This window comes from Cupressus sempervirens, chromosome 2 (assembly GCF_028749045.1).
Source record: "Cupressus sempervirens isolate cs-2001-9-10 chromosome 2, ASM2874904v1, whole genome shotgun sequence".
NCBI lineage: Eukaryota > Viridiplantae > Streptophyta > Pinopsida > Cupressales > Cupressaceae > Cupressus > Cupressus sempervirens.
The window spans coordinates 431,871,660-431,890,584 of record NC_143119.1 but is presented as its reverse complement, the minus strand read 5'-3'; the positions used below and the strand labels follow the sequence as shown (position 1 = coordinate 431,890,584).

The window sequence follows — 18,925 nt, the reverse complement described above, 5'->3', positions numbered from 1 at the left end:
CAAATGCCAAGAACAAAGCTGCAACTCACACACTAATTTCTTCTCATATTCAACCTGCCTAATGAAGCCACAAATGCTTCCTTTTATTCTATTCCCACGGGTCCGCTCAACTCATATGGGCAATGTGGGATAAAAGATGTATAATATAAAACATATATTAAAATACCCCTTATGTCTCCTTTGGGTACACATCACCATAAAATAAATATTAAAGTAACAATTTAATATTTTACAATTAAATTAGACGTTACTTTAATAAAACTTCAGGCATTAAAATGTATTAGCAATCGGACTCTGAATAATGCGAGTGATAGCTCATCGGAAAGCTCTCACCGAGGAGTATCAAATCCAATCACCAAAATTGACCTACACTGTGTCCTGCCGACTTACTAAAAATAGTATGCCTGAAACTGAGTAAATCAACTTCGTTTTGGCCCAAACTGGAAATGACTAGGCCAAAACACTCCAAGATCCCATTAAACCCTTCGTTAGCCCTCGGGACCATGTAGAACAAGGCTAACGCACACACACTTGGTCAACTGCTAAAAGATGGGATCATTACAGGCAATAACATAAGATTTGAAGATATGCTTATATTCATTATTCATATAAATGAAAGACTAAAATAACAATCCTATAGATAAATTTCATATTTAGTTCGAAGGTCAACCGATCTAATGGTTACCAATTACACTAATGAGAAAGGTTGCTTTCATTAAAGGAAATAATTGAATTCAACAATATAAATTAATTCATCATATCTTCTACTTGTATAAATATTATAAAAGTAAATTACTTGTTATCAATAAATGGTTAACTACTCAACTTATCTTTATCTGATGCAAATCCTGCCATCTTGTGGAGAGGGAAAACACTATCAGGGGCTTAACCACCCAACCTCAGACCATAACTTATCTCCACACAATCTCTAACGAAAAGGGCCCTCCCTACCCGAAATAGACATGGAACATCTTGTCAACCACTAAACATCCTGGTATCTAATCACACCACTCGACTTGACAGCAAGAGAATACAATAAACATGATCATGCATGAGCTAGTAAATGATTCGTTTTAAAAATAATAAGCATTATTATGTCACATCTGATCTATTCCATGTTATTGCAAATTCCTTTCTCTCACCTATTCAACCTATTCCTTGGCTATACAACCAAGTGAGTCTCGAGTGTTTGAATCTCAAAGCAAGCCGCTCTTTCTATTGATCCTCAATTGATAAAAGAATATTATATGTTTCCATTTTATCACATTTCTATGATCTGAGAAAAGTAGCTATAAGCATTGCAAAATAATATCATTTAATTCTGACTTCCAACTACATAAATTAATATGAAATCATGTCATGGATACTTGGCTTCTATTTATCATAAACAACCCTATCTTAGAAATGATCTATCTGACGATATTTAAGCAAATGATTTGTATCATGATATAAACTGTAGCCTACTGTTGTATAATTAGAATGCAACAACCACTGATAAAGAAAACATATTGTAATACTTGGGTTTTGGTTAACCACATAACCTGAGATAATCTGGAAAGAAGAAGTCTTGCTGGACGTTTAATCAATACGCCTCACTCTCTACGGGAGAGATTCTTGAATGCTAATCTCCAATACAAACACTCCTCACGATTTCAACAGAACTTAAGTATAACAAGGAAATGGTGGAAGGAAAAACAACACAATGGTTACTAGATGGTAACTACAGAGGTATCGAATGCTAAGAAAAACATGGTTGAGTAATATGAAAGATTCAGGTGAAAAACAAGGAAGTCGGACGCTTGAATAGGGAAGTCGGATGCTTGAATAGGGAAGTCGGGTGCTTGGTAAAAATATATATATCTCACTTGCCTCTCTCTTGACTTCATAATAAAAAGGTAACGTGTGTCCTTGGCTTCCAAGAAGCCGTAACATAAAAAGAATATATTGGCTCTTCGATGCGAAATAAATGTGCCAAGTGTTCAATCAGTTTCAAGCAAGAAAAAGAATAAAAAGATTGAAGAAGATTTGAAAGCTATAAATCGAAAAATATTATGGTTTATATCTATCTACATGCATGTAGATATATTTGTGAGGTGGCATCATTTTATTATAAAGAAATAATATTATGGTGTCACTTTATTTTATATCTATGTGTAAGTACATAGGTATATATTATAATAATATAGTGAAAAATCAATCAAAACTTTTGAGGTGTGCATTATATTTTAATTAAGTTAATTGATGTTTTAAATTGTTTATTTAATAGCTCATGCGATTCCATCGATTGTATCTTGATGTTCAAGTCACTAGGTCCTCAATCATGGTGATTCACGATTCATACCCATTTGCTCAGTGATAGTGATGCTCTTGTGCCCAACTCATCTGACAATGCTTCCACCCCTTCGACGTGCTTCCTACAAAGAAATGCTCCATAGTTAAATCATATTACCAATCAAGTTATTTAATCATAAATAATCATAACAGCTAACCGCCTTTTCAATTCCATGAATTTGTGATAAATAATCAACTAGCATGTTATCTTCACATGAAATTATAACGACTAACAATCTTACCATTTCGCAGGATTATAACAAATTTAACTGTCAACTGACTTTATGCGAACCTCAAAGCTATATGAACATTTTAAATTAGGTTTAAAATTGGGATGAAACAAACATGTTCATTAATAGAAAATATACAGATCAAAACCTCAAAACGACTTCTATTTGAACCAAAATGTGATCAAAATTGCCCCAAACTGGACGCTTTTCACCAAAATGTGGCTCAAAAATGCAAAAATATGGGTTATTTTTGTCTTGGACATGCAAAATCATGACATCATAATGCATGTGTATGCATTAAAACTCAAAAATGCCCCCCTTGTGATGGATTTTGTGGCTTAAAAAGAAAGAAATCTGGGCATTTTTTTACAAAAATGTGCCCTCCAAATATCATAAAATGCATTGTTTCTTGCATGGATTTCAATGCCTAATGCATGAGAATACATAAATATGCAAAAACGACCTTGATCTTCGAGTTTTGAAGCCATTACATGGGCAGATTTAAGCATTTTTTATATTAAAAAAAGTGTTCTTGGAGAGGGAAAACATGAAGTTTTTTGCCCTTGAATCTTCAAATTCGGGTAATCTCTTAGCCAATGCATGAAAAGAGATGCAAAATGCACTCTAGGAGTGAGTCTGCATATTTTAAAAAAACATCGATTGGCCTATTTATGCAAAATGCACTCTAGGAGTGCAATTGCATATTTTGAAAACATGTATTTGCCCTCAAGATGCAAAACACATTCTAGCAGGAGCAATGCATATTTTAAAAACATGTTATAATATGCCTTTTAGTGCAAAACACACGCTAGGAGGGTGATTACACATTTTAAAATATGTAAAACTCACTCTAGGATGACCATTACATATTTTTAAAAGCATGTAAAATGCCTTTTTAGTGCAAAACATGGTCTCTAGGTGCAAATGCATATTTATGTGTAATTGGGTTGAAAGTCATGTAATACACAACTTAAGTGATCAATTAAGCACATGTCTAATTGATTTTTGAGGCAATATCACTTAATTGGGTCAAAAATAAAATTTACACTATATAGTTTCATAAATATGTGCAAATATCATTCAAAATGTGATCAAAATTGCCCCAAATCTGGGCACTTCTCACCAAAATGTGGCTCAAAAATGCAAAAATCTAGATCATTTTTGTCTTGCATATGCAAAATCATGACCCCAAAATGCATGTGTATGCATTAAAACTCAAAAACACCCCCCTTGTGATGGATTCTGTGGCTTAAAAAAAAAGAAATATGGGCATTTTTGACAAAACCGTGCCCTCCAAATATCAAAAAATTCATTGTTTCTTGCATGGATTTGAACGCCTAATGCATGGGAATTCATAAATATGCAAAAAAGATCTTGATCTTAGAGTTTTCAAGCCATTACATGTGCAGATCCAACCATTTTTTTATTTGTTCTTGGAGAGGGAAAACATGAAGTTTTTTGACATTGAATCTTCAAATTCGGGTTCTCTTTGCCAATGCATGAAAAGAGATACAAAACACATTCTAGGAGTGAGTTTGCATGTTTAAAAAAAACATGGATTGACTTCTTTATGAAAAACGCATTCTAAGAGTGCAATTGCATATTTTAAAAACATGCATTTGCCCTCAAGATGCAAAACGCATTCTAGGAGGAGCAATGCATATTTAAAAAACATGTTATAATATGCCTTTTAGTGCAAAACGCACTCTTGGAGGGTGATTATACATTTCAAAATATGCAAAAATCACTCTAGGATGACCATTACATATTTTAGAAAGCATGTAAAATGCCTTTTTAGTGCAAAACACGGTCTCTAGGTGCAAATGCATATTTACATGTAATTGGGTTGAAAGTCATGTAATGCACAACTTAAGTGGTGAATTAAGCACATGTCTAATTAATTTTTGAGGAAAAATCACTTAATTGGGTCGAAAATAATATTTACACTATAATTTAATAAATATGTGCAAATATCATTCAAAAAGTAATATTTACTTAGATGTTTTAAATTAAAACATAAAGTAACTCAAAAATTAAATCAAACTATATAGTTAATAAAGTCACTTGAGTGGAAATTTTAAATAGCAACTCAACATGAAAATATAACATAAAGTGCACTAAAGTCACTTAAGTGATAGATTTAACTGATAAAGTAACTTAAAAACATAACATAAAGTGGATTTATGTTATATTTTTTCAAAAAGTGAATGTCAACTTTAAAATATAACATGATATTTTAAAATATGCGATTGCCTTTGCAGAGTCCACCTTTTTGGCACTAAAACGATCATATATTTTGATTGCCAAGTTCGATTGAGCTCTAGCATAGACCAAACCAAAGGGAAAACCGAAAGCAATGATTTGAGCAAAACTAAAAGATTAAAAACTAACAAAAACACTCAAAAACGAGAAAAAAGGCATTCAAGGGTTCAAAAATCAAGCATAGGCTCAACAAACAGAAAAACTAAAAAGACTTGAGGAAAGACTTAAGTAAAATGATTCATTCAATCAATTGGAGTTGATTGGTTGATCAATGTTAGCCAATTAAATAATGAACTAACTAAGAGAAATGTGAAACTAAATTGAAGAAGTTTCGTATTATTACCTACATTTTGTGGTGACAAAATGCAGGACAATAGGATGTTTTTCCAAACTTTGTTGTAGCTTAAACAACAGAAATGAGGGTATATGACAATGTTATTTCATATTAAAATCAGACATTATGTGTACTAGAACATCAGTCATGAGTTTGATAGAGTTTCTAAGCATTTTGTGTTAACAGAATACTTCTGCAAGTATTTGTGTGATTTGTATTTCTGAGTGAGAGTAAACCCTTGCTTGCCTTGATGTCATGGGCTTTATTGTTGCTAGAGTGTTTCTTCACGTGTTTTTCTATTAAGAATACTCATTAGGATTTTGGGGAGTCTATCTAGAAGTTGCAGTGGTTTCTCTCTATATTTGAGCTAAAAAATTGGGGTCTATATGATGTATTTTGCAACATAAGTTTATTACTGTTATAAGATGTATTTAGCAGTAAATATGATGTGAAAACCATGTCCAAATCAGCAATGTACATTCTACAGTGGTCACATTAAGTCTTGGATCTGTTTCGTAGTGTTTTACTTTTGATGAACATTCTAGTTTACCCAATTTCTCTGTTTTTCATTTTTTCTAAAATCTGAAATAAAAGATCAAGTCATCTTCATTTCTGATTTTGGACATCAGCACGGGTTATTACACTTTCATGTCATCAAAACAAAAATTGTATCTCCCTTGTGAGCCACGATCAACTGTAATTGATGGAGGATCAAAAAATATTCCCATCAAGAAATGGGTGTGCTCTCAACAAGCCAGGACAAGTAGGCTATTAGAAAAATATTCAGTATAAATAATCATGAGTTCATGAAACCAAATCATTGGTTGCTAAAACCAAACAAACCAGTCAGTGAGAGCCTTCCAGTTAACCTGATTCTCTGGGCAAATTCCGGCAATAAATAATTTTAGCTGCATTATAGTACTTCCTAAATTTTATTTTCTACATGCATTTGAAAAATTGGAAGCTTTTAAGGCAAATATAATATTTCGGCCATTCTTACTTATATATTAATGCTTACTAACTGCATTTTGTTCTTTACATTGTATTTATCATTTTTACAGTCTCCTAAGGTAATAGTTTCTTTTACCTCTTTCAGATCAAATTGTGTTATCAGATGCTGCATATTTTAGTTTCTATGGCTGTCGAAAGCAAGTCATTAGGTCATATTTATGTTGGCACCTGGTATGCTATTTCACTTTTTCTGCACTCTATTAACCTTTATGTTGATTTTCTAGGATTGCTGCATATGTACTAATAATGCCATTTTTATTTATTGTATTCCAAATGCAAATGAAGGCTTATAAATATGAGAAGAGGAGACACGTCTCATGAAGAGACATGTCTCTACGATTAAACAACACTAGTTAACATATTAATATAATAGTAATATAAATAATCATATATGTAACTCATCTTAAGCATATATGTAATATTAGTATGTTAACCATACATGGAATATATTATTATATTATTATATAATAATGTATAATGTATAATATATATAATATATATTATATTACATATATAATATATATTATATATATTAGATAATTATCTTGTTTACCGTACAGGTAAGAAGTCAACACATACAGACAATAATAGCAGAATAGAAGAATAATATTCGCAATAGTAGATTCATGATTTACAATGATCCCGGACGGAATATAAATACTACTGCCGAACCTTCCCAAAGGAGTCCGTCGGCCACAATTATTTTATCCGTTACAAACTATTTACCGTCGGACCGTCGGCTACAGAAACACCGCCGGATCGTCGGCTACAGAATACAAAATACCGCCGGAACCATCCAGTCGGCTAACACCATCCCCCCCAAAAAGAAAAGTCGTCTCCTGACGACTGACAAAAATATCTAAGACAAATTAACAAACAAAATACATTAATAGAGTGACTACAACAAGAGAAATCTGCTTCTGCCACATCACTTCCACATTCATCCCGTTACATCTGTAGCCTCTGCTAACACAATACTGTCTCCTCAAGCTGACCTTGATAGCCACCTGTGCTGCTTTCTCTGTTTTCAATTCCTCGGTACCCTAAGCCAAGTGTCGCTGCACTGCCTCCAACTGAATGATCAGCTCCTCCCGAGCTCTCTACGCATCCACCAAGACAGCCTCACAGCCAACACCTGCTCCCACTGCCTCTGGTACATAGAAAGTCCATGCCTGCAGCAACTTCAACTCTTCTCAACTGGTCAGAATCCCATGACTGATATCCGCCACGACTGGGGGTCCAAGGGGCAACGCCCCCGGCGGGGTCGAGGGGCAGCGGAACACACCATTTCTGTCATTATCAGCCAATTCTGCACTCTTTCTGGCAACCATGGATGCGTCCTCTTCCCTTTGGCATCATCTGTCACTCATTCTGAACAACTTGATTTTGTCGACGTTTTTTTTAGGTACTGAACCTCTGACTGGCGCCCGCGTCCTACCTGCGGCCTTCTGGCGTCGCCCGCAGCCTTCCTGTTCTCCCCGCGGATTCCTGCGTCACCCACGGCCTTCTTGTTCTCCCTGGCGGCCTTTCTTTTTCTACCCGCAGCCCATTCTTACGCCGGCGGCTAACTGGGCGAGGATTTGATGCGGTGGTCACAATAGTTCCGCGGGGGCTCTTACTTTTCCTGCCGGAACCTTCGTTTACTTTTCCTGCCGAACCCTTCGTTCTCCGTCGAAGCAATCATTATGCCCGAGGCTTCACACTCGGCGGGGGTCTCTTGCCCGTGGACCCGCGGAACTTTCAACTTCACTGGCCGCGGACAGCTGTTGCCCGCGGGGCCTCCAACTTCGACGCCCGCGGGGCCTTTCTTTCGGCCGCAGACAATTGTTGCCCGCTGGGTCCTCCAACCGCTGTTGCCCGCGGGACCTCCGGCAGGTGTTGCCTGCGGGGTCTAACTTGCCCGCGGGGCCTCCGGCAGGTGCTGCCCGCGGGGTCTGACTTGCCCGCGGGGCCTCCGACAGATGTTGCCCGCGGGGTCTGACTTGCCCGCGGGGCCTCCGGTAGGTGCTGCCCGCGGGGCCTTTCTACAGCTCTCTTTTTTTTTTTTTTTTTTTTTTTTTTTTTTTTTTTTTTCTTCCCTAAAAGAAATCAAATAACAAAGGTACCTCCGTTTTGTCTCCCGGTGTCGCCATTCTGCAACGACGACGGAGTCAGCTGGCCATCTTGTGACAGCGACGGAGTCTTCCCGGCCCCATATATTTTAAATTTGGATCTGTTGACTGCCGGATGTACTTTCTGCCCGTCCAAAGTTGATAATCTGATCGCTCCATTGTCGCCGATCTTCCGAATCTGATATGGTCCAACCCATCTAGCCTTAAACTTTTCCACTTTGATTTCATTCCGACCGTTGTTCGCCTTACGTTTGTTCTGTGCCACCCCCGTCGCCCATTGTGCCTGCGGTCGTCGCGCAACTGGATTATTTCCTCGCTGTCGGTGCCCTTCCCCTAATTTTATGTTGCGGTGTAACCTTTTCTTTCCACGCGGTCTATTCACCATGTACCGAACAATGGGATCTTTCGTTTTTCTGTGTTCAAACTGTAGGTTCTGCCCCTCAACTTCAACCATGGCAACTTTTCCTTCTTCCACTTCCCTACATTCCTCCGGACATTCATTTTCCTCCTTTTTCTCATCTTCGTCGGCCCTTAACATATTGCAACTCGGAAAGAGTTCGTAGTCTTCTATCTACCAGTGGTAAAGGCCATTCACCGAATCCAGGTCGTCGTCATTCGATCCTCCGTCAAGTCTCAATACTCCTTCATCCGGTTCCATTCTCCTCTGTCCTTCGTCATCACTTTCGCCTTCACTGTCAGAATCTGACAATGCTGCCTCCTCGCCAACCATTTGCGTATGTAGGTCAATTATGAATCTTTTGCCTCCGCGCTCCATTGATAGGGTATTGCGTTTCCAATCATGTTGTACTTTTGCTTGCACCAACCAATCCCGTCCCAGAATAGCATCATAGCCTTTTCTTTTTAATGGAATGACCACAAAATCCAATAAAAATGGTTGCGTACCAATTGTTACCGGTTGCGCTTTCAGAATTCCCAACGGTTTGATTCCATGTTGGTCTGCTGTGAGCAACTGAAATGCAGGTGGCCACAGCGTCGGCTTTCCCAACGTCTTCCAAGTATCCTCCGGCAAGACATTCACGCCAGACCCTCCGGCAACAATTGTCTCTGTCAAAACATTTCCCAAAATCCCCATCTCGACGACCGCTGGATGCCGTCCGGAGGTGAGTGCCAACAGCATTGGGTCTGTTGCCGTCGCTTCCCTACTGTCCCTTCCTATGTCCTCCGTTGCTTTCGGAAACGGTGTATGATTCAGAATGGCCGTTCGTATCTGGGGCATTGTGAGAAGGAGGTCACTTATCTTGACCGGTATCTCCGTTTGTAAGATCTGTCGTACAATGTTTTGTTCTGCAAAGTTCCTTGCCAAGGTGTCGGTGATATCCTTCAACTGAGATGTCCCCGCCGACGATGCCTTTGCAATGTCCGCCTGTGCTTCCCCCACTTTTCTCTTTTCCTCTGCTTGCCTCCGTGTAATTGCCAGAACCTCCTCTACATCCGTGCCAACAGTGATCAAGTTTACTAACAGTCGTTGTAGTATAGTGGTAAGTATTCTCGCCTGTCACGCGTGTGACCCGGGTTCGATCCCCGGCAACGGCGCCAAATGTTTACCGTACAGGTAAAGAAGTCAACACATACAGACAATAATAGCAGAATAGAAGAATAATATTCGCAATAGTAGATTCATGATTTACAATGATCCCGGACAAAATATAAATACTACTGCTGAACCTTCCCGAAGGAGTCCATCGGCCACAATTATTTTATCCGTTACAAACTATTTACCGCCGAACCGTCGGCTACAAGAACACCGCCGGACCGTCGGCTACAGAATACAAAATACCGCCGGAACCATCCAGTCGGCTAACATATCTTAAAGATGATTTACCATCAATAAGGCATCTCATGTCAAAATCAATCCGACAGAAGCTACAACCTTAACACTCCCTCTTAGCTAGGGAAGATTTATAGAACACATTATGCTCTCGAGACTATGAAGAGATATCATCTCAGTACGATATTCAATTTACTATGAGGCTAAATTTCTCACCTTTAATAATACACAATTAAAGCAATTTTCATAATTTTAAAACACCATCTTAAGTGTGGTCGATAGTAGTAACTATGTCATGGTGTCCGGCAAGATTCGGCCCAAAGAACCATAACAAGTTGGTTATCATGGTGTCCAGCGAAATCCGGCCCAAAGAACCATGATAACAGGTCTACCATTTATAAGATCACCACCTTACAATGGTTACCTTCTTTCTCTTCATTATCATGACTTCCAGCACCTTGGGACAACAACTTAATGAAGTTTGTCATGATAACAAGTCTACTGTTTATAAAATCGTCATTTTATAATGGTTACCTTTTGTTTATATATGTCAATGAAAGATCGTCACCTTTTATTACATGTCATATTTGAAATACTAGCCACCATGAACTAAGTTAGAGGGTGATGCAAAGGCTTTCACCTCAATTCTCTCTCATAGAGAAGAATGCATTACAAGGAATTTCACTTAGAACTTCTCCTCATAGAGAAGATATCATACACAACGATTGCACCTCAAAAATTCTCCCTCTGAACAATGATCCTAGGAAGTCAAGTCCAGTAGTTACTCCCTTAGAGGCTCTCTTCCCCGAAGGATTCTTGTCAGACTCACTATGAATCAAATATCAATTTTCTAATTTTCTAGCGATAAGTCATCACTCCCTCATGATATGAATAGGAGGAGGCCATCAACATCATGCAGTCACACATATGTATTTCTAGGTCTTCCCTCTGAGTATCAATCTTCTAAGCTCTTGTGTTGCTTTAGAAGAAGTGTCATACTCCCTCTTAATTTAGAAGGATCTCATAATCTCAATCATCAAAGTTGTTTGCTTCAAGAGCCTCACTTTATCCATCTTGATCATCAGGGTCTTTGGAGCCACTATTATTAGATTGAGTTTGCACAATATTTGGTAGCATTTGTAAAGTACCAACTTTCTTTTCCTATAAGAACATCTTCAAAAACATAAAGGAAAAGATCAAGGCAAAAAGCCCTTATAGTATGTATAGAATTACAAATAAGAGAGAGATAAATGTAAAAGATAGGAATACTTATCTGCACATGAAGATTCAAAAATTGTCTTCTTAGATTATTTGAGAATGGAACATCTCCCCTCTAAAGAAGATTCAAGCGGGAATGAAGCATTGACTATTATTCCCCCCACAATGTAAAATTCTCACTCATTCTATATTGTTGAACAGTTTTGCATCAAATCAAATATGGATTCCTTTGACATCATCTCTCGTGTTGATTTCCCCAAATATAAGGTCTACCCCTTCTGCAAGTAAAGAGATTATCCAAATATCGGATCTAAATCAATCCATATCCGTGCTCTCATGTTATGTGTAGCCCAATGATTTCTTCCTAACCGAGACACTCTTCAATTGTCGAGTTGTCCATTCAAGATGATTTTAGACAATGCTTGATCCACTTATCCAATCTGATTTGTGTTGCCCTTGCTATCCAAAAATGAGCTAAAGACCTTGATGAGCTAGTTAGATAGTGGAAAGTTGAAACATTGAATATTATTATTCCCCCTAGAATGTATAATTTCCACTCATTTCATTTTATGGAGTCAAAAAATTTCTACCAATTTTCTTTAGGAGTAAACTTGTAATCTATTTGTGATCTCACTGTAAATCCACCTTATTGACAAAACGTTTGTTCAACTGAATCGCATATTTCCTATCTCAGCTACCACTGTGATGACCCCTCTCCTTAGTAAGTTTTCTCTCAAAAGGTGAGCCCATGGTGGCTAGCACCTTTTGTATTAATTGAAATAAAGTTTTCGCTCTTGATTTGTTTAAGGTGGTTGTTAATATGAATATCTTATTTTGACAGTAAATGTACATTCTTATTCATTGAATTTACATTCTCATTTCATACTTCTTTCCTTATTGTAAAGTTTGTGCAAATTGTATGTGATCAGACTTTGATAATAACTTCTAAAATGTTTGCTGAAGATGATTTTCCTTGTAACTGAACTTGGAGAAGAGATGTCAATATCAATTGTTATTCTGCAATGTTTTTGTCTTCAGCGAGTATTTGAGTTTACGCAGAATTGCTTAAAGGAGCAAAGTTGATCTATTTGTGTGTCCTTTAAATACATTCCCATCCTATATAAATATGCAACCAAAGGGCATGTCTCTCTAAGAGACATGTCCCTATCTAGGTCGGCCCTGATTAGCATTTCCAGAATCGGTGCTCAAGGGACAATGTCATTAGTTAGTGTTTATCCTAACTAATAAAAGACAAGTTAGACTTATCTAATTAACCCAAGGGCGATGCCAATGCCTTACTAAGACTAGGCAATCATATATATAGCCTATCACAAGAAAGGCATAGAATTCTTACTCTGATCCGTACGATTTGTACTGTCAAATCAGCATGATTGAGAAGTTACAGAATTAACACTTATCACTAAAATTATGCTATCAACACTAGAAAATCCATCACGACATTGTTTACTACCTCTTAATCAATAAGACCAGTTTATTGAAGGTTAACTAAATAACATCCTCAGTCTTCTCCCTCTCTTTCAAGGTTGTCTCTAATAACATGTCAGGCTCTCTCTGAATCTCAATCTCCCTCTTCCTACAATAACATTCTCGGAAGAAAAGATCAAGGCACATATCTCATATAGTATGTATAGAAATACAAAAATAAGAGAAAGAATAGTTTAGATAAATGTCTAATTGAAATATACAAGCATATATTCCATCTTCTATATATATATAAGAAAAGTTATATAATAAACTCGTTTTAAAAACAAATTTCGTATTAATAAAACAAGTTAGCTTTACATAACATACCTCACTTGTTTGACCTCCTCTAATTTCAAGTTTCATTTTGGTGGCCCTTCATGACTTCATATTCTTTACTCTCTTATCGTGAGTGACATATTAAATACTTATAAATTCATTTCAAATGTGGTGATTATGTGAGTTGTTGCCTTTTTTATTAGCACCCTTCCTCTTAATGTCCACCTTGTATGATATAACATGGATTTCAAATTGAATTCCTCTTTTCACACAAAGTTTGTGACTTTTCAAATTCAATCACTCCTTTATATTTACACTTCACCTTTATGGTAGACTAACTTATACTGATTTTCTCTTATCTTTGTCACCTTCATATTCGACCAACCTTGATTTATTGTGTATGTCGCTCATTATTTTCTTATTAATTTATGCATGGGATGGGTCCTCTTTGCTCCCATGGCACATGAGATGGCTCAACCAGAAATTTATGTTTAAAATTCTTTTGTAATCTGCACATATAATGCCTAATCATCTAATATAGTAATCCATATCGTGCTTAGTAGGCGGTGATAATGATAGACATAAAATACAAAGGAAGTGTCTCCCGTAAATGAACAATGATGAATGCACAATTGGTCATGAACAAAACATAAGAACAATGAGTCTTCTATCAATACAACTTCTACAATGATAGTTTATAGACAAGAATCCCTCCCTCTTATCCCCTTGTCCACTCATGATCAAAATACTTTTCACTACCTCCAATTGCTTGATGGTATTATATCTCTCTTTTAAATATTGCTGGATAAGATCCTCTTACATGTTGACTACTTTAGTTTCAAGATATCAGTAATATTTTATCTTGTTTCAAAACAACTATAACTGATGTGCAATTTGCTCTCAACCAACTCTTCTCATTATCATGTCCCTTCAAAACCAATTGGTTCATTATTTAAGCATATAAAAATCAGCGATTTATCTAGTTTGTATCTGTTAGCAACTAATTGCCCTCTTTATTAAATCAGTATCTAATGTTGAGAGACATTTTAGATACGCTGATCTATGTTCCTTTACCCCCATCTGAAACCAATTCTGAACAGTTTGAATGACATGTTTAGCTCGTTGACTGTGCTTTTCCACGTGCTTACTTGGATATGCATTCGTAAGTGCTGGGATGAATGTTTTCTTCTAATACGATGATGTTTCCTATCACACAGTCATGATAACTAGGTCTGCAACACTTTTGGATGCCAACTTCCCTATCAAGATAGCAGATCATTGACCACTGGATGACCTAGACTGCTGACCAGTAAACTCCTTTCATCATTGTGTTGTATAATCGGTTTGTCTATCCAGATTCAATGACACCATCAATCACTAGTTTCATTTCCCAGTGAAGTTGACTCGAACTTGATGATGCCCTTCATCATTGCATGTATCTTCCTCATTTGTGCACTAAATATCTTCGATTTGTTCATTCTGCAACAAAATATACATGTGGGAGCCTTTGGATTGTAAGGAGTTTCAGAAATAATTAGACTCGCCGGTTTTTGTCCTATTTTCTCATTAGATTCTTATTCCTTAGCGACTACATTCAGCATCAAAATATCTGGAACTTGGATTCATCACACAGATCACCATGCTAGTAATTTGCATTTAATTATATAACTGGCAGTTCATCGTAACTCGTAGGAGAATTCTGAGATGGACTGCAGTTACCCTCATTTTAATTTATACTATTCTCTTTATTTATCACTAGTCCTAGGAAAGAACATTGCTCTACTACCATGTTGATTTTCTAGGATTGCTGCAAATGTACTAATAATGTCATTTTTATTTATTGTGTTCCAAATGCAAATGAAGGCTTATAAATATGAAAGGAGACATGTCTCATGATAAGACATGTCTCTACGATTAAACAACACCAGTTAACATATTAATATAATAGTAATATAAATAATCATATATGTAACTCATCTTAAGCATATATGTAATTTTAATGTGTTAACCATATATGGAATATATTATTATATAATAATATAATATTTATAAAATTACATATATGCTTAAGATGAATTACATATATGATTATTTATATTACTATTATATTAATATGTTAACTGGTGTTGTTTAATCGTAGAGACATGTCTTATCATGGGACATGTCTCCTCTCATATTTATAAGCCTTCATTTATATAATAATGTATAATGTATAATATATATAATTTATATTATATTAAATATATAATATATAAGATAATTATCTTAAAGATGATTTACCATCAATAAGGTATCTCATGTCAAAATCAATCTGACAGAAGATACAACCTTAACACTTTACCCCTTTGTTAATTTATAAAATTAATGTCAATATAAGGAAAGTCAGCTCAAATCCATAGGTTGCTTCTTTTAAAGCTTCCCAAACTGTTGGGTTTAACTGTGAGGCACATACAAGTAATCAGATAATTATGCCATTCAATAGTAGGAATGGCACTCAACACACACTGAACCTTGAGGAGATGGCCAATACAGGTCCATAGTTTGTTTTTCAGTTTCTAGAAAGTTTAAAAAACCTATGGAAGTGTTTGAAGGCACATATCACAAATATAGCTTTTAATATTATATTATCATGCAATTTTTATCATGATTGAGTCATTATTTTTATAACATCACAGCAAATTAAGAAAAAACATCATTACCATGTAACCTGTTCTTGAACATTTACTATTGGTGAAAAAGCCATAAAATTTATGGAACAAAGAAATAATCATAAACAGATACTTTGCTTGCAACAATACAGGTTATCAATAATCTCCACAAATGCTGTACTTTTATTAGAATTCAATTTTCATCTGTCTCGTACTATAAAAAAGAAACTAAGATTCCTCTCCACTTATAGTTTACTACTGTATTCAGAAACTTAAAAAGTTACCTGAAGGAAATTTTATTAGGAGACACAGAATGTATCACAATGACTTTGATCTTTTCACCCACTGAAAACATCTTCTTAACAGATTGAACTCGAACACTAGAAATATTTGTAATGTGAAGCAATCCACTGCAAAGTCCAGATACTAGTTAGAAGAAATATCAAAGCATATGGCAGGATATCTAAGATGAAAGAAAAGACCTTATATCAAAGACTGCATAGCAGTTCTTAGTGGCACTCATCTAAAGTGAATTAGCGTGCTGAGTCTGATGGCAATAGTTTATACTCATTTGAATAATTTGAATATAAATCCACAACATCTTTGATCAATATCTAATAAATATAATCACCAAAACGGACAAACCCATAGTGAGCCCCCAAGCATGCCCATAAAATAAAAATTAAATATTTTGATATATCATTATCTAATGCCCAATTATGGATGTAGATGGTCAGCATTAGTATTGTGCACCTTATAATAATATTTTACTAAGTTACCAGTATGGGTACAAGTACAAGGACCTGGCACATGGATACAAGCAATTCTTTTTTGCTCTTGAACACTTGGGTTTGGTATGTGTACACACACGTGCACGAGCGCACACACATATATATTTAATATGTATGTGTGTGTGTGTGTGTGTATACAAGCTTGTAAAATTAAATACATCTGATAATATGATACTTCATCATTAATCAATGCCAAATGTCAGAATGGTGATGATAAAGGTAAATACTAAATGCTAATTCACACTTACATATTTGGTATTTATCTTTATCAATTGGCATGTAATAGCAATAATTTTAGTTGTCTAAGTTCTTGATTCTTTTCTCCACTCCTAGACCCTCTCATTGTGATAATTTCTTATATGACAAGAGATTCCACTAACTAGTGGATGTTTGGGAGTGGAGATCCTAGTGGGTTTGAGGGGCAGCAATTATAAGCTGCACAAGGTATGTAGATGTGAGAAAAACCCAACATCGAAGGCGTGTGGGCCAGAAGTGAGGGTTTGGGGTGATATTCCCTTCAAAAAGCCTTTTTAGAGAAAATGAGAAAAGGGAGTGAAGAGAGCAAAGTGATCATTGTATTGGGCGGAATGACATTTTTATGAGCATTTTAGAGTTTATGAATGCAAAACATATGTTGAGTCCAAGAATGAACTAAGAAGGAAAAACTTGTGCTTGACATGCAAAGAACCTTGGACCCAGATCATAGATGCCTTGGAAGAGGCAAGATTCATATATTGAGGTGGTCACGGATGATGGAAATTAGAGTAAGAAATCTGCTTACAGCAAAGAGGAAAACAATCACAAGGAGCCCCAAGTAGAGTCAGTTGAGGGACATGTTTCAAATCAGCTTCCTACAGTTGCCACCCTCTCACAACTGCCTACCAGCAATCTTATCCACTTGAAGAGAGAAGTAAAAGAGTAGCAAATGGTTTGCTTAGTGGAAACAAGAGCTACACATAATTTCATTACTACCTCCATAGAGGCAAAAAGAAAGTTCTAAGTGAAAGTAATTCCCGATTTTGATGTTAAGGTGGTTGGTGAAGATCTACTTGACTGTGTTAGGATAGTCCCATAGCTTAATATTCAGCTAGGAAGTCACACATTGACTACAGATTTTTAAGTGATCGAGTTAGGAGGGATGGATGTTATTCTAAGTCTACAGTGGCTCCAGACTCTTGGCAAGTACACCATTGATCATGACCAGAAGTAGAATGAATTTATGAGAGGAGACCAGCAGATTATTCTTGGATCCATGACTAACAAAGTTCCCAAGGTCATCTCAACTCATAGGATGGTCTATATTGAGACATAGTGATATAGAGTGGGTAGCTCATTGCTTTGTCTCCACTAAATCCAATTCAAATGTGGGATAGTAGCATCAAGGTGATATTCTTTTAGTGCTAAATAAGCACGAAGGTTATTTTTGGCGAAATTCCCTCGGGAATACATCTTGACCATGGGTTTGAGCGTGTAATAGAATTGGAGGATGATGTGAAGCCTGTCATCACTACACCATATCAGCACCCTAGACATTATGAGCAAATTGAGTGAGCCTCAGAGAGTTTTCTTCATCCATAGTTTTGGTCAAAAAGAAAGACAAGACTCTGCAGATGGCATTAATTACAGGACTCTGAATAAGAGGACCATCAAGAATAGGTATCTCATTCCTCACATAGATGAGTTATTGGATGAGTTGCATGGGGCTATTTACTTTTTGAAGATTGATCTTTGTTCAAGATACCATCAGATTTGGGTCCGTGAGGAGGATGTGCATAAGACAATTTTAGATGTTACTATAGATACTATTAGTTTTTGATCATGTCTTTTGACTCGCCGACACACTTGCTACATTCCAGTCATGTATGAACCACATATTTAATAAATAGTTGTGTAACTTTGTGATGGTATGCTTTGATGATATTCTGATATTCAACGGAGATGGGAGGAACACTTACAACATTTGGATGAGGTTTTGAGTAGTATGGAGCAGCATTCATTATTTTCTAAAGAGTCAAGATGCGAGGTTGGTTTGACAGAGATCTTATACCTTGGGCATGTTATTGGGACCAATGGGGTCAAGGTTCATCAAGAAGATACAAGCTATGCTAGATTGGCCACCAATGAGGAATGTTTCAGATTTGAGAGGATTCTTTGGTTTGTGTTCTCACTACAGGAGATTTGTTAAGGCATTTTACCAATTTGCAACACCTCTTACTAATCTCACCAAAAAAGGTGCTTTTAGATGGTCAGAGGGTGTGGAGGTGATATTTGATAAGGTCAAGCAAGCAATGGGTACATGCCTAGTGTTATCATTACCAGATTTCACTAGACTGTTTGTTTTGGAGTGTGACGCCTTTGATGATGAGATAGGATCAGTACTTATGTAGGATAGGCATCCTATTGCTTATGAGAGAAAGAAGCTAAAGGATCATGAGAAGT

At 36.4% G+C, this 18,925-nt stretch overlaps 1 protein-coding gene and 1 non-coding gene across 5 annotated transcripts in view; one reads left to right on the top strand and one right to left on the bottom strand.

The window, feature by feature from the left end:
- The window catches only part of LOC149572937 (protein PIGMENT DEFECTIVE 338, chloroplastic-like), a 199,628-nt gene that overhangs the window by 86,134 nt on the left and 94,569 nt on the right, over window positions 1-18,925 (bottom strand). For 2 of the 4 annotated variants that reach the window (XM_089814056.1, XM_089814053.1), the window contains exon 7: window positions 15,980-16,105. The exons of 1 other annotated variant lie outside the window; for it this stretch is intronic. In XM_089814056.1, the coding sequence (XP_089670182.1) occupies window positions 15,980-16,105 (126 nt within the window). Of the gene's footprint in view, window positions 1-2,341; window positions 2,415-15,979; window positions 16,106-18,925 lie in introns of all 4 variants that reach the window. One more of the 4 variants, XM_089814055.1, reaches the window with a different exon arrangement.
- On the top strand, window positions 9,762-9,833 carry TRNAD-GUC (transfer RNA aspartic acid (anticodon GUC)). The gene has a single exon. It is a non-coding gene; the product is annotated as a tRNA-Asp (tRNA).